Source organism: Gossypium arboreum, chromosome 8 (genome assembly GCF_025698485.1).
Source record: "Gossypium arboreum isolate Shixiya-1 chromosome 8, ASM2569848v2, whole genome shotgun sequence".
Classification (NCBI taxonomy): domain Eukaryota; kingdom Viridiplantae; phylum Streptophyta; class Magnoliopsida; order Malvales; family Malvaceae; genus Gossypium; species Gossypium arboreum.
Genome location: NC_069077.1, coordinates 23,319,081 through 23,346,087, shown reverse-complemented (window position 1 = coordinate 23,346,087; position 27,007 = coordinate 23,319,081). Strand labels below are relative to the sequence as shown.

General features: G+C 31.9%; 3 protein-coding genes across 7 annotated transcripts; 2 read left to right on the top strand and 1 right to left on the bottom strand.

Moving 5' to 3' along the window:
* The first annotated feature begins 2,534 nt into the window (after positions 1 to 2,534).
* On the top strand, positions 2,535 to 5,267 carry LOC108467665 (protein GRAVITROPIC IN THE LIGHT 1). 5 transcript variants are annotated; one of them, XM_053018306.1, is made up of 3 exons: positions 2,535 to 2,704; positions 3,228 to 3,286; positions 3,813 to 5,267. In XM_053018306.1, exon 3 carries the CDS (start codon positions 3,869 to 3,871, stop codon positions 5,066 to 5,068), a length of 1,200 nt encoding a protein of 399 aa, XP_052874266.1. In that variant the 5' UTR covers positions 2,535 to 2,704; positions 3,228 to 3,286; positions 3,813 to 3,868; the 3' UTR covers positions 5,069 to 5,267. The 5 variants fall into 5 exon arrangements, with proteins under 5 accessions (XP_052874266.1, XP_052874265.1, XP_017623877.1 ...); XM_053018305.1 differs by having other exon boundaries at positions 3,798 to 5,267; XM_017768388.2 differs by having other exon boundaries at positions 2,535 to 2,708.
* Positions 5,268 to 5,848: 581 nt separating this feature from the next.
* On the top strand, positions 5,849 to 6,619 carry LOC108469398 (pectinesterase inhibitor 9-like). Its single transcript, XM_017770287.2, has one exon. The coding sequence runs from the start codon at positions 5,887 to 5,889 to the stop codon at positions 6,514 to 6,516; it is 630 nt and encodes a 209-aa protein (XP_017625776.1). The 5' UTR covers positions 5,849 to 5,886; the 3' UTR covers positions 6,517 to 6,619.
* Positions 6,620 to 8,081: 1,462 nt separating this feature from the next.
* LOC108469391 (plasmodesmata-located protein 8) lies at positions 8,082 to 10,053 on the bottom strand. The gene is made up of 3 exons (XM_017770280.2): positions 9,203 to 10,053; positions 8,457 to 8,568; positions 8,082 to 8,357 (listed from the first exon to the last, which is right to left on the bottom strand). The coding sequence occupies exons 1-3, from the start codon at positions 9,945 to 9,947 to the stop codon at positions 8,339 to 8,341; spliced, it is 876 nt and encodes a 291-aa protein (XP_017625769.1). The 5' UTR covers positions 9,948 to 10,053; the 3' UTR covers positions 8,082 to 8,338.
* Positions 10,054 to 27,007: the final 16,954 nt, after the last annotated feature.

Sequence of the window (27,007 nt, the reverse complement as noted above, 5' to 3'; positions counted from 1 at the left end):
AATTGAATTTTGCAATTTAAATAATTTAAATATACGATTGGTGTAATATCGATGCCTCTAAAAATCGAATTAAATAATTATTAACTTTACATCTCAAAAATTACAAAAAATATTTATATAAAATTTAAAAATAATAATATATTAAAAATTTTAAAAATAATATATAAAAAATTTAAAAATTATAAAACATATAAAAACAAACCCTAAACCCTAAAATTCAAAAAACCTGAAGCCATAACCCTAATTAAAAAAACAAAACACTAACCCTAAATAAAACATTACACATGGAAAATGCTTCTAGCTAGCAACGTTTTTAGGTGAAATGCAGGAAAACGCTTCCACATAGATGTGTTTTTCTACATTTCACCTGAAAATGCTGTCAATTGGAAGTATTTTCGTAAAATCGACCCATTCCCATTATTTTTGGGGAAAATAGCCTAAACACGTAAATTTTTTTTTTATTTTCAGCATTTTTAGGATATTTAGTCATATAACCTCAAGAAAATATTAAACTTCAAAAAATTAATATATAATAAAACAATAAAAAAAATATCAAAATCATGTACATATTAAATAATAAATTATATTTAAATTAACTATAAATTATTAAAAAATTCAAAATTATACATATTTATTAATAAAATATATTAAATTGATTTGATATTAATATTATATTTATATAAAAATAAAATTAGAGCAAAAGTAGAAGTGGAAGTATATGTGTTCATGGGTCAGACTACTTACCTACCAAGGCCCGTCCAAAATGTGGGAGGTTTGGGCAAAAATATAGGCTTGAAAAACAGGCTTGGACAAAAAAATAAGGCCTGTTTAAAAAATAGGCCGGGCCTCGGGTAAGGTATTTTTAGCTCGAGCCCGATCCGAATTCACTAAAGGACAAAAAAATATGTATTTATTATTATTATTGAATGTTATTTTCTTGTTGTTTTCTCCCTATTTTGCTACCATTTTACTATTATGTTGCTACTATTTTGTTATTATTGTTTGGATATTGTATAAAACTTATTTTATTGTTAATTTTGTTATTATTTTAAAGGCATTTGTTAATTTTTATTATTTTAGAGGTATTTTCTTGTTAAGTTATATCTATCTTAGTGTTATTTAAGTCTACATATTTTTAAAATTTATTTTCAATTTGTTGGGAAATATTTATTTTGATGTTTTTAGTACTTTTGATGTATTATATATATTTAAAAATAATATAAAAATTAATACTGGAAGGGCCGGGCTGAACTCGAATTTTAGTATTTTTATTCAGGTCGGGCTTGGAAAAAATTTTAGGCCCGTTTTTTAAACCGATCCAACTTGGACCTAATAAATAAGCATGATTTCTTAGTTGAGTCCGACCTAAACTTGACCCGGCCCGAGCCATGAACACTTCTGAGTGGAAAGAGTAAAATAGAAATTAGCTCATTCCAGTGGAGTTTTGTATCCACAATGGAAAATTGAGAATTGGTGAAGCGTGTTTCTTCCAAACAACCTCATCTATGAGGTGTGGTGAGACAGGGTAAATTGTTCTATAAAAGCCAACGCACGAGAGATAAACATTGATCCAAAGGTGGCCTTAATGTGTTGTATAAATGATTATATATGAAAAAAAAAATTATTGGTTTAAAAACATTTTTAGGTTATTGTTTTAATTTAATTTTGTTATAACAAAAAGATAAAAAATATTAATTAAGAAAACTTTGTTTAGTATTTAAATTTTAAAACTAACAAAATGATTACTCAACTGTTAAGTGTCATTAATGAAGTAACGTCATTTCATATGGTACGTTAAATATATCAACTCTTTTATAGTAATCTTATTTGTGTTATAGAGAATGGTTGTTATACACTTATAACAACATATTGTTATAAAATAATAATAGTTGTAAATCTACAATAGAATTAATATCGTAAATTTCCATCAAATAAAGAAAGTAAGAATTAAATCAACAAAATTAAAAGACGTGAAATAGGTGCGTGCATTATTGCTTTTATACATATTTTATTTTTTAATTTTTTACGTGATTAATTATGAAGTTTATAATTCTAATAAGTTCAATTAATTTGTGTGAGGTATTCAAATTAAATTAATTAATTTATCATGAGTCATTAAATTCAAGTAATCAATTTATAAATTTATGGTGTTCCAAATTTGATTAAGGAACTTAATAGTTTATTGAATTGATATCTTTAATTCCACTCATTAAACATTAATAGAATATGATTAATAGATTTTTTTTCATGTGAAATTTAAACATTTTATTGAAATAATATTCTAATTAAGATTGTTTTTATTTAATAAATGACAATTTGTTTTATTTAATAAATGACAATTAATAGGTTTAATTATATGAAATAGGTATAATTTTACTAAAATTTTCAACAATATGTTGCTTTAGAGAACTAATTTAATAAAAATGTATTTCATAACTATGAATATTAATGATAGAAGTGAAAAACTGTTATAAAATATTAAAATAATATATTTAAAAAAAAACACCAAAATATGAGACCTTTAAAATAATAATAATAAAAGAAGAAGAAAACTTACCCCGTCGTAATCATAGGGTTTGGCTTACTTTGTGATTGTCCTGGCGTACCGTGGACCGATGACCAGAACATAAACTTTACCAAAGTTTCCCAATGCTTTGCTTCGTCTGAAGATATTCCCCCCATTTTACCCTCCCAACATCTCCAGGCAGGTATATTTCCTCATCCCGACAAAGCTAAACAAAATAATATTAGCAACCCAAAATTCTACACGCTTAACTGCTTAACTTTTGGTCTTAATGTGTTTCAGTTTCTTGCATTTTTCTGTTTCTGCTTTAAAGTAACGGCATTGAATAACAACTTTAAACATTTGTGTTGTTGCTGGAATCTAGTTTAAAGCTTTGATGGGGTTTGCTAATTGAAAAACATGTTTTTTGCCTCTTGTTTTTCTTTACTCAAATATGTGATCATGCGTTGGGAATCGTATTAGCTATTGAGGAATTCAGAGTGGGTGTCTGTGATTATTTTAGGATTAATTGTTGAAAAGTTTATCATTTTAGTTCTTGGAATATTGCCTTTCTCTACCTGGGGTTTGTGCCTGTAAGATGGACTTGAAATGATGAATGAGGGAGTTGTATTATTCACTAGAATTTTATTTTTAACCATTTATTAATATTGTTTTCGTGTTGTTTTTTCCGAAAATGTTATTTGTTAATTACTATTGCTTTCAGGTTTTCAAGGTTATTATGGTTGCTGGATATAACCTGAAGAGGGCTCGCGGTCTTTTCAGGTATGCTCGGGAACTATGTCTTCTGTTATACATGACATACTACTATGTGTTCTCCTGAGGCGTTTGGTAACCAGAATCCGTGCCTAATGATTCAAAGGCACCGTGCAATAAAAGTATTTCAAGCCTCTATATGTCTGAGTTATGTGTTAGATGTAGGAAACCCCTTTTTGTTGTATACAATTTTCAATTTCCAGGTTGCCATAGAGCAGAGCAAAATCAACCAAGTGATACTGTTAGAATTAAGACTGAGAACATGGCGAGTCTATTAAGTATTGAGATTATTGTAGATTTGTATATAATCATGTCCCGATAGCAGTGCATTATGAAAGGCAAGTTTTCTTTTTATATATATATATACCTTTTTTTCAGTTGTTTTCGATCTTATATTTACTTGCGTCCCCTCTGATATGTGCCAGATTTTATTGATAACATTGTTAAAACTTGTAGGTGTTGTAGTAGCAGTATGTTCTGTGAAAGGGTCCGTTATAAGTCTCCCATTGGTTTGTAACAGATATGCTACTGACAGGGTCAAAAGATACTCAACTCCGTGAAAGCAACAGCCAAAAAGTTCACCCTCAACCAATGGAAGACAGAATGAAGCAGAATCCAGAAGCTATGGAAGCTTTTATATCCAAAATATTTACAAATATTTCCTCCCTTAAGTCGGCCTATATTCAGCTCCAAACTGCTCATACTCCTTATGACCCTGAAAAAATTCAAGCTGCTGATAAACTTATAATTTCCGAGCTGAAGAATCTATCCGAACTAAAGCACTTCTACAGAGAAAACAACCTGAAGCCAGTGTCTGTTTCTCCTCAGGATTCTCACTTAGCTGCTGAGATTCAAGAGCAACAGAGCCTGCTGAGAACCTATGAAGTTATGGTAAAGAAGTTCCAGTCTGAAATTCAGAATAAGGATTCGGAGATTCGTCAGTTGCAGCGGCAAATTGAAGAGGCAAATCAGAAGAGAGTGAAGCTAGAAAACAACCTAAAGCTTAGGGGATTGTCTATGAAGGAATCTGAAGGCTTGGGGGAAGCAAACGGATTCTTCCCTGCAGATTGGACCCCTGAGCTCTTTGTATCAGCCGTTGAATCTGCTTTCAAAGCTATTCATGATTTTTCTAAACCATTGATCAACATGATGAAAGCTGCTGGCTGGGACCTTGATGCTGCCGCTGACTCGATCGAACCCAATGTTGTATATGCCAAGAGAGCTCATAAAAAATACGCATTTGAGTCCCATATTTGCCAGAGAATGTTCAGTGGGTTTCAAGAGGAGAATTTCTCAATTAATTTAGATAATCTTACAGTCAATAAAGAGAGCTTCTTCCACCAATACCTGGCTCTGAGGGAGATGGATCCGTTGGACATGCTAGGCCAGAATCCTGATTCCGTATTCGGGAAATTCTGCAGGAGCAAGTACCCTGCGGTCGTCCATCCAAAGATGGAAGCTTCATTCTTCGGAAACTTGGACCAACGGAATTATGTAATCGGAGGTGGACATCCTCGGACTCCATTTTACCAAGCCTTTCTAAAATTAGCCAAGTCTATATGGGTTTTGCATAGGCTAGCTTGTTCATTTGATCCTAACGTGAAGATCTTCCAAGTTAAAAGGGGAAGCGACTATTCAGAGGTTTATATGGAAAGTGTAGTGAACAACTTGATAATGGATGAAACTGATGAGAAACCTAAAGTTGGGCTAATGGTCATGCCTGGCTTTTGGATTGGCGGCATCGTCATTCGGAGCCGAGTTTATCTTTCAGGAATGAAGGTTAATGAGTAATTACAAGCTCTATGCCAAATCTTTGTTCCAGTACGTAACATCTATTAAGCGTGTGCAGTTTTCCTTTATAATGTGTTGTTATTGCTCTCTACTTCTGCAATTGTATCACAAGTAGCTCTTTATTTCTCGATCAATCGAACCATGTAATGTCATGATCCATGAGTATTCAGTCAATTGAATCAACCCGCATTTAGTCAAAGGATCATGTTTGAGTGAGGGCAAATTATCTTAATCCGATAAAAGCTACAGATTTTATACTCTAGAAAATATATGATTCAGGATAATTGATGAAAGATATGCCAAGATTCACGTTTGATTGATTTTGCCGAGAACCCACTCATCCACATGATCTCTTTCAGGTCAAAAGTTTATCACATCCTATCCTTTTTGCTCAATCAAATGAATATATGTACATGCACCAAAAAGTCAAACAACATTCCCCACATGCTCTTATTCTATAATAAACTGCAAATAATATTGTAAAATCAAATGGGAATTTATATAGATAAACCATGGATGATTACTATATATTTATACTGAGATTTGATTATATAAACTCATTGTCGTCTTGTAGCTCCAAATACTGCGCACTCGGCGGCAATTTAACATAACCTGACACAGAATTATTCATAAACCATATTCTTATTTTATTCTCCTTCATTACCTCGTTACACAATTATTTGGCTCATAATCCACGTAAACTGCAAGCTACCTATGGCTTCGCATGTGGCCAGCTCTCACTGTTCTTTCTATATATATATGTTTATCCAACTTTCTTCAATTTATAGTCTATATTTTTGAGCTTCACGTCTTGATCAATGGCTAAACTCAGCCTCTCCCTTCTGCTCTTCTTTTTCTTCATCTTTTGCATTAACATTGGCACGGTTGAGCCATTAAATAGAGCGGCACATTCTCAAGCTAGGACCTTCGTTGAGGCGTCATGTCGGACCACACGCTATCCGGCCCTGTGTGTTAAATGGCTCACTCGTCATGCTAGTTCCAATACACCACCAACCGCGCAGCAACTGACCCGTACGGCGTTGACAGTGAGCCTATACCGAGTTCGTCACGTGAGGTCGTACTTGGTGAAGGTGGCTAAAGAGCTCAAGGCAACGAAAGCCAAGGAGTATCCGGTGGTGAGAGATTGCTTGGTGGAGATAGATGATAGTGTAAGCCAGCTTAGCCAATCGGTCGGAGAGCTTTGCCGATTGGACCCCAAAGCTGAGATGATGAGCGATGACATTTATTGGCACATAGATAACGTTGATACTTGGGTTAGTACTGCCCTAACTGATGCTAGCAGTTGCGTGGATGAGTTCCCAGGGCAGAGGATGAGTAAAATGAAGGCCACCATTAAGAGCAAGGTGTTGAATGTTGCACAGTTAACAAGCAATGCACTGGCCTTATTTCACCGATATGCTGCTGCTGCCATTGAGAAGCACCCATAAGGTTGGCAGCTGGTTATCTTTTTAGAATTTGAGCTTATCTTTGTATGTTCAATTGAAGTCGAAATATTAAGTTTTTGTCTAATAAGACTATATATTTAAACAATGGTTATCTAAATCTTAATTTGCAAGTCCTGAAAGTAGACGAAGAGGTTTAGGAAAATCCTTCTGGGTTTAATTCTACAAAAACATCCTTCAAGTTTTAAATTAGTCATTAATTTCGTACCCATTCTAATTGAGGGCCAGTTCTGCATTGCTTTTCAAAGGCACTTCTGGCGAAAAGCTGTGCAGAACAAGCTGCTTTTGGCTGTAACTTTTAGTTTTTCAGAAGTGCTTTTGAAAAGTGCTTCTGAAAAGGCGAAGTTAAAATTTTTAGCTTTTCCTTTCCCAAAACAATTTAAGTGCTTAATTATTTTTTCACCCCTCTAATAATATAGTACTTTCCCTTTTTCTTCTTGGTACTTAATTACAAATGTGTTAAAACCATTAATTAAAAATAAAAATATATTTTTAAAATACTAATTACAAATATTTAATAGTTATATTTAAATATTGAAAATATAGTTTATATATTCTAATTAAATTTTATAAATAATTAATATTTATTGTTTAAAATATTTAAAATTTATATTTTATATATTAAAATATTAACAAGAAGTTATAATAATTTTTTATATTATTACTAAAATATAATAATATTAACTAATTTAAATATTATTTAAATGCATATTTGTTACTTGATAATAACATGTCTAAAATGGACATTTTATTTCTCAAAAGCACTTTTTGACAGCAATGCTAAACACTCAAATTTTAAACCAAACTTTTAAAAGCACTTTTCCACCACACTTTTCAAAAGTATTGCCAAACTAGCCCTAAGTCTAATTGAGTTTTTAAAATATTAGTAATGTATTAATCATCATGTTTAAATACCCTAATGTCAACTGAGGTGTTAAATACTAGCATAGATTTAAGTGAATCAAACTTTACACATGCTTATATCTATTATATGAATAGTTTAAATTTGACATGTTAAAAGTAAAAAAAAAAAAAAACCATTAAAATTTCAGAGGTTATTTCGTTTTTTAAAATATATATATATTTCACATAAGAGGCTTCATTGATATAGTATTTATAGTTTAAGGATTTATTTGAAAGGTTTTCAAGATTAAAAATTAAATTGAAATATGAAATGAGGATTCAATTAAATTGCCGGGCGTTCCAAATGAAAAATAAATGGGCTTCAACGATGATGCATGGAGGCCCATACAAGTCTTTTTGAACAGACCAAACAAGCCCAAGTATAAAAACTTGACCCAAACTTAGTGGAATTAAAATTGTAGTTTGTTAATGCAAGAAAAAAATGAGAAAAAAACCCGTAATTTTAGTTGTCTAATAATTATCCATTAACAAATTACTTTTAAAACTTTAAGATAAGGAGGTTATGGAAAAATTATATCATATCATTGTCTTCAAAACGATTTGCAAATACATATGGTTGAGTTTGTACCATGATTATATCATATCTTTTTAGTCCTTTTTATTGTAGGGATGATGGCAGACAGCTATTGGAGTCAAAGAATGATAAAATTAATGTTTTTTTTAAACTAGTCATCACTTGCGATTATCCTAATATCCAAAACTATTGAGCTAAATGAAAACATAAGAATTTCACCATTGTATACTTTACAACTGAAAATAAATTGGTGAAAAAGTAGGCACCTTAAAACATAGAATTAGGAAAACTAAACCCAGCCCCCAAACCATGAATATTCTTTTGCTTCATAATCTAAACCTGGTAGCAAGGAAGGGCTTTATATAGTCGTTAAACCTGTTGTTTCATTCTGGAAAAAAAGGAAAAAGGGTCAATGTTATTATGTGTAGAAGCAGTATGCTATATAGGATGAAGAAACAATTAATAACATGAAGTAGAAATTACATACCCATTGCTATGGCAAAATGAGAGAATAACAATTAGAACAGCTAGACCTGCTAATACACCCACGATGAGGGCTACTGTTTTTCCAATATGATCCTCATCTTGGTGGGAGGAATCTACACACAACAATAACAAATCAAAATGTTCCATGCACTATATAGGGTACAAATTATTTTCTTCTTCTCTATTTCATAATTGCATCTACTTTAGTCCATATTATTGAGAGATGAGAGGAGAATTTTTGAAGAATATTTTTTTCCATGCACTGTATAGGGTAGAAATTATAATGGATTATTGAAATGTTCCCCTATGCCTTCCTTATTTCTTTTTTTAATGAGGCAACACGAATCATATGGTTCTTATTCGAATTAAAGTAGGAGATGATGGCTGGAATTGACAACGTGATCATGCACAGATGTGTTCTTAGTACAGCATTGTACTGATCATAACAACAATAATCCCCACTAAGTTATAACACAGTGCTTAAGGCATGGATATAATAATATGAAGCTTTTTTTATTTTAATAATGGAGGCGGTTTTTTCTTTCGAAATGACGAGTATGTAGCATTTAGTGTTGATGATACCCCCTTAATGCCTTTTACTTTATAAAAGGATCACTTGTTGACTCTTGGCCCTTGTCTAATTATCTCTAAGTGAGTCAATATCATGTAACCCTGGTTCTTCTACCCTAACAAACAGTTTCTAACCAAAAATGATCTTACTATAGTTGAAAAGGATATGAAATGAACCTGCAGAAGAGAATTCTTGATAGTAGCCAGATGCCCAGTACCGAGCATAACACTGCCCCAAGAAAACATCAGCTGCCGCAGCTGATCCGCATAAGCTCTTCAGTTTCCCAACAGCATCCCCAAGGCAAGAGGAGCAATCACTCGAGCTCAAATCCCCCATACACTGGGCAAAACCCTCGACCATACCCGACGAACTGACTTTAAAACCAACACCCACCTGCAAATCAGCTAACACTATATCTCTACGCCTAAAGAACTCCAAGTCGTTTTTAACACTACTTTTACTGCATTTCTTGAACTTCAGACTTGTATCGAGTGTCCCCAAGAAACTAGCACGGTCGTATCTTAAATAACAGCCTTCTAGTTGTAATGAAGCACCGTAGGAGTAAGGGCAAACCAAGCCTATCTGGTTAACAGCACTTTGCATGCATCTTGAGCAGTCATGTCTCTGTAAATCACCCCTGCACTGGTATAAGCCATAGACGGTGGTTCCATCTGGCGGCGTTGAGCTTCCATTTCCGGTGGCATAGGTATTGTAGGAGACTTGAGAGGATGAGGTAACAACGGATGATAGAAAAGCGTTGAGGTTAGCTTCAAATGGAGTGTTGGGACCGTACTTTTCCTGAGAGCAACCACCATAGATGAAGATATGAGGTTTGACGAGAAGGCCATGACTGAGTCTGAGAGACAGGAAGAGAAAGAAGAATCCCAGGGCTGTGGAGTGTAAGTGAAGGCTCCCTACCATTTTTCTTTTGTGGCCCTGGATTCGTTTCTTCAATTTGGCATTGCTTTCTTTTGTTTTTGTTGGTGTAGGAGACAGTGAGTGAGAATGCTTTGCTTTTACTTTTTGGTCATTCAATCATTATTCAGTTCTGAGATTCCAATTAAGAAAGGGCCCATTTGGTCTTCATGGCTGCACCACAATATTTCTACTTCCATGTTCGGTAAGTAGTCATAAAGTCCAGCATATATATATCTAGGTTTACTTTTATTTCTGACCCAGATTTGTATCATTGGGACTCGTAATAAGGTTGTTGCTGCGATTGATATCGATATTTCCAAGCCATTTGCATTCATCCAACCCTTTCAAAAGTTAAAAAAAAGGGGTCTAGTATATGACTTGGTGCCAGTAGGAAGGGAGCAGATTGCTCTCGTATCAAGAAAATCAAATCACATATATTCCTACCTTACCCTTTTTAACTTTTAATAAAGGGAGGATAGGGTTTTTAAAATTAAATAAATTAAATTATTCATTTAAATAGAATATATTAAATTGAATTTGTCGAAACCATTTTTTTATTTGGAAAAATGGGGATCGACTTTAAAACGAGGTATAGAGTCGCCACCAATTTTTTTTGTCTAGGTGTGATCGGATCACCTAATAAAACATTTTATTTTATTAAAATATCAATTTTGGCCTACGAAATTCGAGAAAACGGGTCGAGAGTCGGTTACGTACGAGGAAGGATTAGCACCCTCGTTACGTCCAGAATTGGTACCTAATTGATTAAATAATGTCCTTATGTCTGAAATTTAAAAAGATTTTGAAATACGATTTCTTTTAAAACATTTGAATAATTCGAATTGGATGTTAAAATTCTCTTGGTACGAAGGAAAAAAAGGTCACATCCAGTACGTTAGGACATAACCTTTTAAACCCTCGAAACCACGATTGAGTCTTAATTTCCAAAAGCTCATACATTTGAAAGTTACAAAAGGATATTCGATTATTTGGTCCAACAAAAAATTGAAACCCAACACGTTAGGGCACAATTTCTCAGATTTCCAAACATAGAACATTGCCTTTTTTTGAAATTTAGAAAACACGGACGTAATTTTAAAGGAATACTTGATTATTTGGATAAACGGAAAATCGCAACCAATTACGTTAGGGCACGATTTTCTTGAATTTCCAAATATCAAACATTGCATTTGTTTTGGGAAATTTTCAAATAAACAATCATAAAACCGGCTCAAAACGCATTAGCTTCACTTGAAATACAATGGAATAATTAATTTTGGATTGATAAGTTGAAAATTTTATTCAAAACTATACAATATACATGGATAAAGCATCCTACCAATGAGTGAAAATAGTATAGACGTAAAAATAAAAAGAACAAATTAACAAACATAAAATAACAATGAGCTCACATCCAAACATTAATAATCAAAATAATGAAAACTAAAAATATAACTAACTAAAGAAACAAATTAGAATAAAATATAACAAGCTCGTAAACATAAATGAATAACAATTAAAATAACAATTCCAAAGACTAATGAACAATATACAACAATAATACATGAAATAATATGAAAACTAAAAGACAACACATGATACACAAAGCAACACGAAACTAAGAGTCAGTATGATGTAAACAACTTAAAAACTATTAAGTATATGAAAATTTACGAATGGAAAATACATGATAGGGCTTGAAAGAGTTAAAAATAAAAATAAAAAACTAACAAAATATAAATGAGTATTGAAATAAATATTATGAAAGAAGAAGTTTGAAGTAAATAATGTACACGATATTAAAAACAAAACATGTCTATTTAAAGTTGATAATACACATATAATAAAAATCATAAACAATATATAATAAGATAATAGTACATGAAAGAATTTTAAATAACAAAAATATAATAAAATTTGTTTTTAAAGCATAAACTATATACACAATAGATTTGAAAAGGAAGATATACATAAATAGATTTAAAAGAGATTATGTATATAAAATATCATAGGATTAATAATGTATGTAAAATAAAACTAACTTTTCATAAACTATATATGTATAATAATATACAAAACTTTAAAACAATGTGATATAAAAGAGAGCTTTAAAATAATGATTTTATAAAAAAAACAAAGTAAAATTATCAAAGTAATTCAAAATGTACATAATTTTTTTTTAAAGTAACACCCTGATTTTGGGCCTAGTCGGAACAGTGGTTTCGGGACCACAAATTCGACGATGAAAATTTTATTTTTTATTATATTTTTATGGTCTAAGATTTCATGGAATAATTTCGTGAAAATTTCGTTTGAAAATTTTGACGTTCGGCACTTAATTTAGTCAAAAGGACTAAATCGTAAAAAGTGCAAAAGTTGTAAAATGTGTGTTCTAGTTCACAAAAGGTACTAAGTACTTGTGAGTAATGGGGTTTTTCAAGTGGAGGTCCTTGGATAGTAATTAGACCATTATACTAGTTTGGACAAAAATACCTAAAGGAAGATAAAACACCATAGTTTTTAATTAAGGGCATTTTGGTCATTTAGTTATTAAAATGAATTAAAAACAAAATTAAAAGCCAATTTTTGTCCATCTTCAACCCCTTGGCCGAATTTCACATGAGGAAGACATAGCTAGGGTTTTTCAAGCTTCCAAGCTCGATTGTAAGTCTCTTTTAGCCCCGTTTTTAATGTTCTTTATGTTTTTAGAGTCACGGTAACTTGATTAAGCTTATTCTAGCAATAATTTAACCTAGGGTTTATATTTGGAAAAATACCCATAGGTGAAATGTGTTTATTTTGATGTTTTATGGTAGAATATGAAGCTTGAAATTGTGTTAAACAACTTTTTCTAAGCGATTTTACGTGAAAATGAGTAAAACGACATAATCAGTAAAAATACCTAATGTTCATAAGTACATGTTAGAGTGAGAATTTGATGTTTCTATAGAAGGGAAAAATGATCAGCATGTCATAAAACATAAGAAAATAGGATGAAATTTAATTTCCGAGCCTTGGGGCAAAAGTGTAAATATGTAAAAGTTTAAGGGCAAAAATGTAATTTTGTAAAAGTTTGAGTCAAGGACTGTTTTAATAAATGTGAGTATTAAATAAGCTAAATTTGTTATTTTAGATCAAGAGAAACAAGATTCGAGTCGTGATTGAGGAAAAAATAAAGTTTACGATGAATAGGCTTGATTTCTAACATTTTGTACCGAGGTAAGTTCATGTGTAAATGTAGTAACATAATTGTCATTTTAAGTAATTTAATGTTATTTATATGATATGATAATTATTATCATGAAATATTATGCTTTATGGATTATTATTTAGTAATATGCAAATTATGTAAGCTACTTGATAAATATGAAATGCTACCAAGTATCGGTTCCGACATTCCGTGGAAGACGGCAAAGATATGTGATTGAGGAAAATCCCGTTTGAACCTTGGGAATAGATTAGGATACAAGTGACATGTCACTAGGATATTTGAGTTCCTAGTTCGTTGAGTTGAGTCCGAGTTCGTGAGATGTAACTAGGCATTCAAACTCGTTGAGTTGAGTCCGAGTTCACTTATGGATACAAACGCCCGAGCTCGTTGAGTTGAGTCCGAGTTTACTTATGGGAGGGTTACATGGTAGCTTGGCTACATAATTTTCGCAGGCTATTGAGTTTGTCTAGCTGCGGGTCTGGCACTTATGTGCATGCAATCCGTGTATCCAAATTATATTCCAATGTGTTCAACGGGTGAATATTAAGTAAATAAGGAGAATACTTAAGAGAAAGGTGACATGTTGGTAAGTGTGGTGAATGAGAAAATTTGGACAGGTATGCGCTTAAACCCTCGGGTTGAGAACTTGGTATGATGAAATCGTGGTAAGATAGTAAATGCAAATGTAACATGAATATCTTGGTGATATTTATAAAAATGATGTTTTATGTTGGATTGCATGATTATGTTACTTGCTATTTACATGTGAACTTACTAAGCATTTATGCTTACTCCCTCCTTTCCATTCTTTGTAGTTTTGACAAGCCAGCTCGGAAATTGGGAACGGTTGGAAGCTCGCTCACACTATCTGTGGACCATTTTGGTATAGTGGCTTGTATATTTTGAGTATGGCATGCATAGTATTATAATCATTTTGTGTATATCATCTTATGATATGACTATTGGGTGGTAAGGAAATGTTTGGTAATGATTAGCCATTGGAATGACTAATCAAGATCGTATTTGGTGTTATGTATACTTAATGTGCTATCTAATCCATGGAAATTCATAAAAATGTGAAATTTGTTATAAAACAGTATCATACAACAACAATGACGTGAGTTTGAAAAATCACTAAAAATAGTAGAGACAGAATTAGATGATGAATAAAATATGAAATTCAATCTTATTGAGTCTATTTTCATATGGAAGAAACAAAACAAGGTAAATGAGTTGTATTTTATGAGAAATTTGAGTTTTGGTGGAATAGGGTCAGAACGATTTTTGAATCCCCTATTTTTAATTTAGAAATTCACTAAAAATTGTAAAAAAAATAATTAGGAGCCATACTTTATATGTATAGATTCCTTATTGAGTCTAATTTTGAGAGAAACAAACTTCATAGTCATATAAATTCTGTACAGAGAGAAAAGTGATTTGTAGTGAACAGAGGTTAGAGCAGTCAAACACTAAAACAGGGGAAATTTTAACTAATAAACTGCACTAATTGGCCCTACCAAAAATTCTGAAAAAAATTAAGAAATAGATATATGAGTCTAGTTTGAGGGAAAATTTATGGATTTTAATTTCGAGTTTCGTAACTCAAGATATGATTTTTTTTAGCGACTATGACGCAGATGGGCAGTTTATTACGAAAGGTGAAATAAATTGTTTGAATTTGTTTAAATGATAATTTAAGTTTGTTAATGCCTCGTGCTCGACTCCGGAGACGGTCTCGGGTAAGGAGGTGTTACAATGAATGTTAAGTGAATTTAAAAAATAATGAATTATACAAATTAAAAAAGACTCAATTGAAATAAAATTAAACTAAAAGGGATAATTAATAAGTAAAACAAACCATTGAAATTAAAACAAGGACTAAAGCGCAATGTGCACGAATGTATAGCGATCAAAACTGGAAATATTCCAGATCCCAAAACACAGCGTTTTTAGTGCGGACCAAGTTGAAACAATGCGTAAATTCCAGGGGAAAATTAAAAAAATCAAAGAAAATATAAATAGGGCCCAATCAGATGCTAGCGCAAAAAAGGACCAAACGTATAAATATCCCTTCACCGCGAAAACGCGCGGGTCTTGAGGGAAATCGGGTCGGGTTGAATTGGGTTGCCTTATACAACGTCATTTTGTGGCCACTGAAAAATGCCCCAAATGGTGTCGTTTCTTCCCTTTTATAAATACAACAATTTCTCCTTAAATAATCAGCTATTTTTCAAAACCCTAGCCTATTCTTATTTCTCCCTTACCCGATTCCTAATACCCTCTCCTAAATGCCAATCCTCCACCTTGAACGGCGGCTAACAGGTTTGGGCTTCGAGGGTTGCTGCTTTCAGCCGAAAAATCCCCTCTAAACTTCGATTTCAATAAAGCAGACGGAACCTAATGGCCTATTCGTAAGGTAAATCCCTTGTTTTCTCTTTGTTTTCAAATGCATATAAACTCTAATGAAAGACCAATAGAATTGAAAGAGAAAAATTAGAGAATATTGGAATAAAAAATCACCTTTTAAAATTTTGATTCCTTTCTTTGTATTCAGTATGCGTGTATATGTAAAAAAAATTTTACACTGATTCTTTGGCTTTTTATAGCCGAATCCAAATGAAAATACAAAAGTTTTTTCCTTTTTTGTTTGTTATTTCTTTGCTGTTGTTGTGCTGTTATTTTTCTTCTCGCAGGTTCCATTGACGTGGATATGGCCGTACGGAGGTGCATGTGGTGTCTTGCGGCATTGGTCTAGCTAGGGTTTGCTGAAATGTCTTTAGGTTTTGGGCTGAAATTTTGGGCTAGGGTTAGATGAATTTGGGCTATTTGTTTAGGTCTAGTGTTGGGTTTAGTTTGGGCTTTAATTTGGTTTGGGCCTCAATGTTTGTAAAAGGGACATTGGACTTTAATTTTATTTTTATTATTTTATTTTATTTTTTATTTTGGTTTCCGTATGGGCCCGGGCAGATTGGGCCTCTTACAGAATTAATTTTTGTAATTGGAAAAGAATAATTTTATTTCAAATTTATTATAAAAATATTAAAAATTAAATCAAATAATTTTAATTAGCTCAAAATATTTATTTTCTTACATGGCCAACAATCCAACATACAATTTTCATGTCTTTTACTATTCTTAACGGTATATATTAATTTGAGTTTTTTATATATATTAAATGATAAAAATTGAAATGAATATCATAAACAATTTAATTTATCAACTTGGATTTTAAATATTAATGCGTATTGAATTTTAAATTTGAGTAGGTTAGAGCTTTTAATGACACGTTTGATTCTTTGGAATGAAATAGGATTGTAATGGAATTTAATAAACATAATAGTAATTTGGTTGGATGAAATGGAATGAGTATTGTAATAATATTCATTCATTTAGTTGAGAGGAATATATACATAGTAGCAAAAAAAAAAACTCAAATGACAAATATGCTCTTTAATAAATTAAATTATGTTTTATTTTTGTAAAAATCATTAAAAACCAAAAGCGTTAAATGTTGAAATGAAAAATACACCATTTAGTTTTTTTTAACATCTAATTCAATTATATTTTAGTATACTTTATTATATACCATTATTTTGTATTTGCACATAACCTTATGTTTTATAAATTGAATATCCAATTATACCACTTACATACGTTTACTAAATATCCAACATTATATTCCACTATAGTAACATTATATTTTTCTTAATAACATCGCTAGTATTGTTACAGAGTGTTACTATCAAAATAAAAATATAGTTAAAAAGTAGCACCAACGTAATCCAACAACGATCTAAGCATCTATCTTAACATAACAAATCGTGGTCAGCTTCAAGAGTCTAATTATAGTAGAAAATTCATTTACACATATACAAAAAGTGACAATATTAGTATTACATACTTCCATGTCATTATATCATCCTACAATTACATACAAAAAAGTTATATTACTTCACCACCACATGAATCACACTTACAAATATCGACAACCTACAATTACATATAAAGGTTGGTATTAGTTAAAAATTCTCTAACTATAAAAAGATAAATAATAGCAAAGATGCCACCATAATCAAGCTAAAACAACCACAATGCTAAAAGCTTCCAAAACAAACCAATAATAAAGATGAAACAGATTTAAATAGATTGAAATAGATTTAAATCGATTGTAACTGATGAAAATCGATTGAAAGAGATTTAAATCAATTGTAGCAAATTTGAATCTAGTGAAACAATTGGATGATAAAGAGATTTACAGCCTCCAAACTAATACTAGAACTGAATAAGGTTGGTGGGTTTGAGATTTTCTAGATAGGGAAGAAGCTCAGGAATAAATGAGGGAATAGATGGAATAAATTATTTATCCTCTATTCGTTAGAGCATTGAATTGAGATTCAGAAAGGAGACTAAGGAATGACTATTCTGGGCCTAACTATAATAGAGTGTTAAACAACCCCACTTGTAATCCATAGTTCATCCAAACCAAACATTTGTTTTGGAGCGTTTCACTGTAAAAATCGGAATTGGGCCTGAATGGAATAGTCATTCAGTCCAACCAAACATACCGTAAGAGCATTAACTTTTAATAAGCATTTGGGTTGAAGATTGAATTTTGGTTTGCATATGTAAATGGGTAATGGACTTATAACCTTATGGCTCATGGTTTAATTGGTTTAAAATGTCAACACTGAAAACTGACTGTAACACCCCCTACTCGTATTCCGAGCCTAGAATAGGGTACGAGGCATTACCGAACTTAATATGATCAATCGTGTAAAAATCAGCCATAAAATTTCTTCTAAATTAAAAACTTTCATACATATGTTTAACGTCCCTTATATGGACCTATGGGGCTCAAAACATACATTCAGGGTGGTTCGGGATCAAACCGTAAACATCTGAAACTTTTGCAACACTTAGAAAATTTTCACACTTTGGAGAGTCACACGCCCGTGTTTTCAACCTGTGTAACTCTCTGTTTATAACTTCATCACCCTTGTCAGTTGTACACTTCATATAAATAACAAGAAACGTGTATGGGCTCATTTCTCATTAAATTTCTCATATATATACACAATTTCACGTTATGTAATCATACAACATATATCAACCATATCTCTGTAATCTAAATATATTTTTATAACATCTTATCTTGATTTCATACTGTTTCATATTTAAGCTTAAATAACCAAAGTATTTGAAATATCATCTTTATGCAAATAGTACACATAAGGTATATAATTCCATAATTATGAATAAACACATTTATCAAACATTTTCCATATTTATATACCAATGTCTCATGTCTCCATATATCAATAACCGTCGTTTTCATGAATTCCAAGTTCAATTTCATAATTATTTGTCTCGTGTTCAATTTATTCCATGTCGGAACTTTATTCATTAATAAGTTTGAATTATCAATACATATGGACAGTACATTCAAGATGAACAATTATATAATCACAAATGAATTCATTTATCAACCAAGTTCTATACTCATATCTTATCAACTCGTACTTCCTGTATCACATAATTCCATGTAACACTTACCAAACTTTGTCAAATTAGTGAACGTCTTCGGAATTGAGTACTTCGTTTACTCGATGCCATAGTTCAACTGTGGTCTTACACATCTTCATATATCGATGTCATAGCCCAGCTATGGTCTTACACGTAATCACATATCACATATCGATGCCATAGCCCAACTATGGTCTTACACGAATCACATATCTCACGATGCCATATCCCAGATATGGTCTTATACAATAGCATATATCACACCGATGTCATATCCCAGATATGGTCTTATACGGAAATCACTTGTCACTTGTAGCCGAAGCTACCACTATTCACTGATCAGGTAGTCGGAGCTACCATTTTTCACTGATCAGGTAGTCAAAGTTACAATTTTTCACTGATCAGGTAGCAGAAGCTACCACTTTTCACTGATCAGGTAGCCGAAGCTACCACTTTTCACTTGTCATTTGTCCTTGATCAGATAAGTGTAGCCAAAACTATTACTTATCACTTTCACTTATCCTTGATTAGATAAATGTAGCCGAAGCTATCACTTATCACTTGTTGCCATGGTCCAACCATGGTCTTTTCCTTCAATTCATCTTGTCACTGAACTGAAATGCTCAATTTGATCATTTATTCAATTTTCATGCTTTTACATTATTCACGATTTTATCATCAATACATATGAAATAACACATCATGAAATTCATAAAATTAACAAATAATCACTAAAACTTAGCCATATAAACTCACAAGTTCAAATTTTGTATTATAACAATAATCATAATTTCATAATAAATATTTCAAATAAAACATTATATCATTTCTAATCCAACACTTATCGATTATAATCGGGCATGTGCTTAATTTATACATGAGTCATTCATATATTTTTCCTCCTCCTCCTCTCCATCCACATCCTTGGTATAAATAACACACTTGTAAGTAACCTTATCCATAATTTTCACTAATTACTTATGTGAATATTCAGACTATCCACCCGTTTTGTAGTCACTAAATTATTTATATCTGGAGCTACAGAACTCAAAATAAATATCCACTAATTTTTCCTGAAACTAGACTCATATACCTTCTTACCATAAAAATTTCATAATTTTTGGTTTGGCCAATTAATACAGTTTATTCATTGAAGTCTCCCCTGTTCTGCTATCTGACAGTTCCGACCCTTCTTCACTAAAAATTAATTATCTCCTCGTACAGGGTTCAAATGATGTTCTCATTTGTTTCTATTAAAAATAGACTCATTCAGGATTCTAAAAATATAAATTTAAGCCCCTAATTTTTTTTATCCAATTTTTGATGATTTTACAAAATCAGAACAGGGGAACCCGAAATTATTCTGACCTTGTCTCACAAAATTTATCATATCTCACGATTTACAATTCTATTGCTTATATAATTTATTCTATAAGAAACTAGACTCAATAAGCTTTAATTTCATATTTTATTCATCCTCTAATTCCATTTCTAAAATTTTTGGTTATTTTTCAAAGTTAGACTACTGCTGCTGTCCAAAACAATTTTAGTGCAAAATGTTAATTTCCACTTTGCCCCAAATTTCACAATTCATACAATTCAGTCCTTGCTCAATTAACCCCTCAATTAAGATAATTTTCTTAATTAATACTTTTCATAAACATTATAAGTTATTTCATAACTATTTAAATCCATAATTTCTACATAAAACTCTAACTTCAAACTCTTTTACAATTAGGTCCCAAACATTCACTTTCTATTCAATTCTTTCAATAAAATCAGCATATAAACAATTTAAAGCTCTAATTCCATGCCAAATCATCATATACTTCCATAAAATATTTATAGCAACTTTCAATTTCTTTCATAGAATCAAAAACTAATGAATTTAACAAGTGGACCTAGTTGTAAAAGTCACAAAAACACAAAAAATTCAAGAAATAATCAAGAATTGAACTTAATTGAAGTAAAAATATGAAAAAACAGCTTAAGTGAACTCTTCCATGGTGTTTTTGCTGATGAGAATGCAGAAAAATAAAGAGAAATCTAGATAATTCCACTTTAGTCCTAGCTTTATTAAGTAAATTTTACAATTTTCCAATTTTGCCCTTAATTCTCCTTATTTTCTTGCTGATTTCATGCCATTGCCGTCCAGCCCAAAGAGCCCTTGGGTCTATTTTCCTTTTAAACCCTCTTTCTTTTATCATTTAAGCTATTTAATCATTTCTCACAATTTTACATTTAATACAATCTAGTCCTTTTTGTTCAATTAACTATCAAAACTTTAAAATTTCTTGACGAAACTTTAATACTGACTTATTAACACTCCATAAATATTTATAAAAATATTTATGGCTCGATTTAAAATTCGAGGTCTCTATACTTCGTTTTTGATTCTAATTATTTTAATATTTATTTTTAGTATACACTATTCACTACTTCAAAATTTTTCCTAACTTCACATTTAACTTATACTCACTAAATTAATAATATTTCCTACTCACTAAATTAATAATATTTCCTACTCATTTTTCGGATTTAGTAATCTCGAATAACTGTTCCGACACCACTGAAAATTAGGCTGTTACACTGACCGAATAAACAAATTAAACTGAATATGAAAACCAATAAACCGAATAAATAGAAAATTTTGATGTTTTTTATTTAGAATTTTCTTACATAAATGAAGCCATATTGAATTAGGCTTAAAGTAAATCAAAACATCTAATAAGAGAGAATCCAATAGGGCTTGTTGAATATATATATGTCCAACAAGTAGGACGAATTTCTAGTATTGTAAGCCCATTTGTTCACTATTGTTTATTAGTAGGGAAGAGAAGTTATCCTAAAAAAAAGTTATAATTCTTATGTTACTCATCGATAAAGATATCCATCAACTTTGGATGAAATGCAATACAAAACTTTGAATCCACTGTCAATCTAATCCACAGGAAAAAAAATGTGCATTGAGGTCAATCAAATAACAAAAATAGGGGGGATAATTTTTAACACAAACATCAAATCTAACAGAGTTTAACCAAATCTTTTCCTTTGACATGATCCTCTATATATCCATTCCTATTCATGTTGCCAAATAGAAATGCTGGTCTAGGCTGCTTTATCTTATGCTTGCCATTACTCTATTACTTCATATACTCTTTTGTTTTACATATTCAAGTTATAAAATATGTTCATGAATATAATTCCAATTTTTTTAATGTTGTTAGGATAATTTTTATCACCGGCTCAAAACTCGAATGAGTTTAGGCCGTATCCTAATAAGCTCGCTCTTCTATGAGGTTACACTTGCATAAGGTTGTATAAATATGTGTTGTGTCTAGAGTAGGATACATGTTTATATGCATGAAGCATGTCATGTCAATAAACAATACTCATATCATATAAATATACATATACCGCTACCTGAGAGAGATAGAGAAGAACACACAACAAATGTTTATATTCTAAATTATTAAAATATATTTTGATATTAATATTTTGGTTTTTAATAAAAATATATTTTTATTATTTAATTTAAATACACGTTCCAATACAACTAAACCTACCATAGAAGCTAACTGGCCATGAAGGAATCATCTAAGTAAGTTGTAGTGGAATTTTTGCCACTAAAGGTGATATGATCACTGATTTCCACTATAACGTTTGGTTACTACTACCTTCACATATGGTGCGATTAAAAGCATCATTTACATTTACAAGCATCATTTACAAGCATCATTTGCACTAGTCATTCCAATGGCTAGATTACAAGCATCATTTATATTTACATGCCAATATGACCAATATATCCTATACATGCCATTACAACCAAAATTGATTTACCATATTGTGCAGACATGGGCCGATGGATAGTGTGAATGATCTCCGTTGAGCTTCCAATCCAACGAGCTTCAGATTTACTCTAAAACAGGGAAATAAAACTAAGTAACCAAAAAATGCTTAGTAAGTTCGTATAACATGGTACTTAACTTACCATTCATTCTAATTTGAGGTAACTATGTAAGGCATAATCAATCAATTTGATCTCAAGCCCTACACACATTCTCATTGCCCTTGTTAGTGATATATTTCATATTAAAATTGTAACACCCCTAACCCGAGACCGTCGCCGGAGTCGAACACGAGGTGTTAACAAACTTCAAACCACTTATTGATAATTTCCCAGACAAGCTGCCAATCTGTGTACTAGTCGCTTTAAAAATCATAACTTGAGTTCTACAACTCGAAAATAAGTTTTGTAATTTTTTCCTGAAACTAGACTCATATGTCCATCTACATATTTTTTTCTAGAATTTTTGGTCGAGCCAATTAGTACATTTTATTAGTTAAAGTCTCCCATGTTACAGGGGTCGACTATGCTGACCTTCGTGCGTTGCAACTCGAATAAATCCCTGTGTAGGGATTCAATACTGATGCCGTTTGTTTATATAGAAACTAGACTCAAAAATGAATCTATACATATATGGCATGATTTCTAAATGTCTCGGGTTAATTTATAATGAATTTTAAAAGTCGGAACAGGGAATCCAGAAACCGTTCTGGCCCTGTTTCACGAAAACCCAAATATCTCTTAACATACAACTCATATGACCGTTTCGTTTCTTCCATATGAATATAGATTCATCAAGGTTCATTTACATAATTTATTCACTATTTAATTCCATTTCTACTATTTTTAGTGATTTTTCACATCCACATCACTGTTGCTGCCAGCATCTATTTCTAGGGTAGACTTTCTCTAACACATAGTTTCTATGATTCAACCACCCCTTTTTCATATATAGTCCAAAATATAATCATGATGACCCATTCTAATGGCTGGTCATTGCCAAACATTTCCGTGCCTCTTAATGAGCATATACATACCAAATGATTATAACATTATGCTCAAAACATTTATAAGCCATTTTCGCATGGCTATTCAAAATTTTACATACCAAGTTCAAACAAAACATAATAACCTATACATGCCGAAATGTTCTCTTAGACCATCTAAGAAGAAGATACCAAAAAGTCGCTAGTCTGTGTGATGACTTTGATGACGGTCCCGAATACGCAAAAAGTCGAGTCCAAGAAACCTAAAATAGGTGACAAGCAAACACCGAATGAGTATATAACTCAGTAAGTCATAAGCAATGCACTACCAACCATTAATAACATTATCGCCAAAGGAAACAAAATAGAACGAGGCTAATTACTCCATTCAAACCGAACTATACCATAGTTCCTTAGACCATTCGATTCAACCACATACCAAGTTACACATTCACATTCCATATACCAATCAATAGGATATTTGAAGCATTTCTATACACCATTTTGTTTTCGTCACAATCATACATCTACATGACCTTTCACTCATTCCACGATAATTCTTATGTACGTGACTTCAATTTACATTGTCACATAGGTTCAAATTTACCAAGCTCAACCCCAAATATAAACATAGCGCCTATTAGCCATGAACTCAAGGTACTTACCCGATCCATTGTCGTGATCAACTCAATAGTGTCGCACACTCGGTGTCAATAGTGATTCAAAAGCATATAGTGAGTCCGCACACTTAGTGCTATATAATCAACTCGCACACTTAGTGCTATATGATCAAACTCGCACACTTAGTGCTGTACAAGTTTTAAACCCGCACACTTAGTGCCATTCTCATGATCACAAATGTTTACACCCGCACACTTAGTGCCGAAATCAACAACTCAATACATCTCACCTCTTTTCCTTTCATTCAACACTTCCATCACCACATACATACATGTATATAAATTCATCATTCCTTTCGGCATAATTATATAGACATTATGTCTATTCAAATCAATACAAAATATATGCTTAGTGACTTACCTTGTGTTGGGTAAAATAGTCCAAGTCGGCTACTCGATGACCTTCGTCTTTCCCTTGCTTGATTCTCCTTCTTTAACTCCTTGAGCTTAATCAATAAATCAACTAGTTTAACCATCTTGCTAAACATTCATAATTCAATTACACATGCATATGTATGTTTGTATATTCGCAACCATCCTCACTTATTACCCATTTAGTCAATAATCTAAGCCAAGATAAGGCTTCAATATGGTTGCCTCTAACCGAATACATGCACACCAATCTACTTCATTTGGCCGAATATGCATGTCTATGTTGAGGCCAATTTTACACTTAATACTACACAAAAAAACAGCATACATTTTACTAACTAACGCATTACATATTGTAGCTCAATACACATCTCTCATTTACTTCATAACCAAACAACATCACAAGCAAATATACACCTTAAAATAGTATATATGTCATACCAATACATCATGTGCAAACATATATTCATGTAGGTGCAAGGGCGAATCTCAAGTTGTTTATATCCAAATATAAACACATATCCAAAGCTCAAATCTTACCTACCATGCAACATGCATGAATCATACTTATGGATATACCATGACCGAATACATCACAACACCATAATTTTGGTCATGATTAAGCAAAGAACTTAATGTCTTACTCAAAAATACTAAAAAGAAAGTCCAAGAGCCATCAATCCACCATCACATATACCATTAGCAAGCTTCATATTTAACATGCAATGGCATTAACACAAAATCCACCTTGGCCAAATACCATCCCCATGATATAACAAAGATTTGAACCATGGGCTAATAAGAACATCAAGCTAGCAACTAAAAACATGCATGAATCTCATGGCACAACCTCAAACATACCTTAATCTTGATGCAAGTATAGCCAAATCTCTTCCTAATCCCTTCCAAACCAAACATGAAGCAAAAATTCCTTCCTTCCTCTTTGGTATTTTCGGTCAAGAGAGAATGAAATGGATGAGCAAAATTTTTTCTTTTCTTTTCTTCAATGCACGGCAATGGGGGTTCACTCACACACATTTTTTTTCTTTCTTTATTACCCATACTTATTTGTTTATTGTTTCTCCCTAATGCACCAACAAAACATGTTTCATGACATGTTTAGCCCATACTCCCTTGTCATGGTCGGCCACCTCCTATAAAAAAAGGGATATTTGACATGCAAGGCCATTGTTTTGCATGCATGCTTTAATTAGTCATCACACATTTCCCCATCATACTTTCAAAGTTTTCTACTAGGTCCTTTCTAGTGAAATTCACATTTATAACTCTAAATCAAACATCAAAAATGTCACACACGAATTAACACATATCATAAGCATCAAAATGAGCATTAAATTATTTTTATGCCTCGGTTTTGTGGTCCCGAAACCACATTCCGACTAGGGTCAATTTTGGGCTGTCACAAACATTAAAACATATATGGGCTCAATAATAATCAAGTTTCCAAGCACATATGTTTTCCACAACATGTATTCGTTCAACATGCATAATTCATCTCATTATTTCTAATATAATTTCATAATAATTCATTTCGAGTTTAGATCATTTCATATCAAAACTTTACTCATATTACTCAAAACATCAATGTTACAATTAGTACACTCAAGGTGTACAAGTCTATAACCAAGAATGAACATATATTTATAAAATAAAGTACATGTACAAATATCATCATCTCATATTTTCAAATATCATATGTCATGTATCATCATTTACTTGTATTTCAGCCGGATACGTGTAATAACTCATTTCTTATCCATCCATATCTTTTTATATCAAGATTTTTACCCGTTGAATTTATCTAAAATATCGATGGTTACACAGGTAGTACACTCGAGGTGTACAAATCAGAATCCGTCAATTCATGTCCAATGGTACCCATAGGGTACTATATCGGAGAGTACACTCTTGAGACACACATGTATACGACAGGATTACCAATCCAGGCTAAATCCTTTTTATGACATATGCTCTAAAGAGCTTGATCTGGATTACCCGTCCGGGCTAAATCCTTTCCCAAATGAGGTCAATAGGATTACTCGTCTGAGCTAAATCCTGTCAGTAACAAATGCAGGACCTCATTCATTTCGAGAAATCACATATCCATCGATATTCATTTATTCAACGAGATTTAACATTTTCAAGCATTTCCCGGTATGTAATTATTTCATACATCTATAACATTCATATAATTTAAATGATCACATTTCACATTCATTCCAAGCATAAAAGTAACATTTTCCTCGTTTATCCTTTATCGGACATTTTTATTAATCGGGCTTTGTCAGGTATATTTTCAACGTCATATTCATATATGATATTTATACAATTCACAAACACAACACTTAATTCAAGCATAAAAACATATACAATTTAGTTAAACAAACTTACCTCGACAATTGTTCGTGTACAAAAAATCT

Coding starts and splice junctions, on each gene's coding strand:
- LOC108469391 (XM_017770280.2), bottom strand. CDS start 9,947: ATGGTAGGGAGCCTTCACTTACACTCCACAGCCCTGGGATTCTTCTTT. Junction 8,569..9,202: donor TCAAGAATTCTCTTCTGCAG/GTTCATTTCATA, acceptor TGTTGTGTGTAG/ATTCCTCCCACCAAGATGAG.
- LOC108467665 (XM_053018305.1), top strand. CDS start 3,800: ATGCTACTGACAGGGTCAAAAGATACTCAACTCCGTGAAAGCAACAGC.
- LOC108469398 (XM_017770287.2), top strand. CDS start 5,887: ATGGCTAAACTCAGCCTCTCCCTTCTGCTCTTCTTTTTCTTCATCTTT.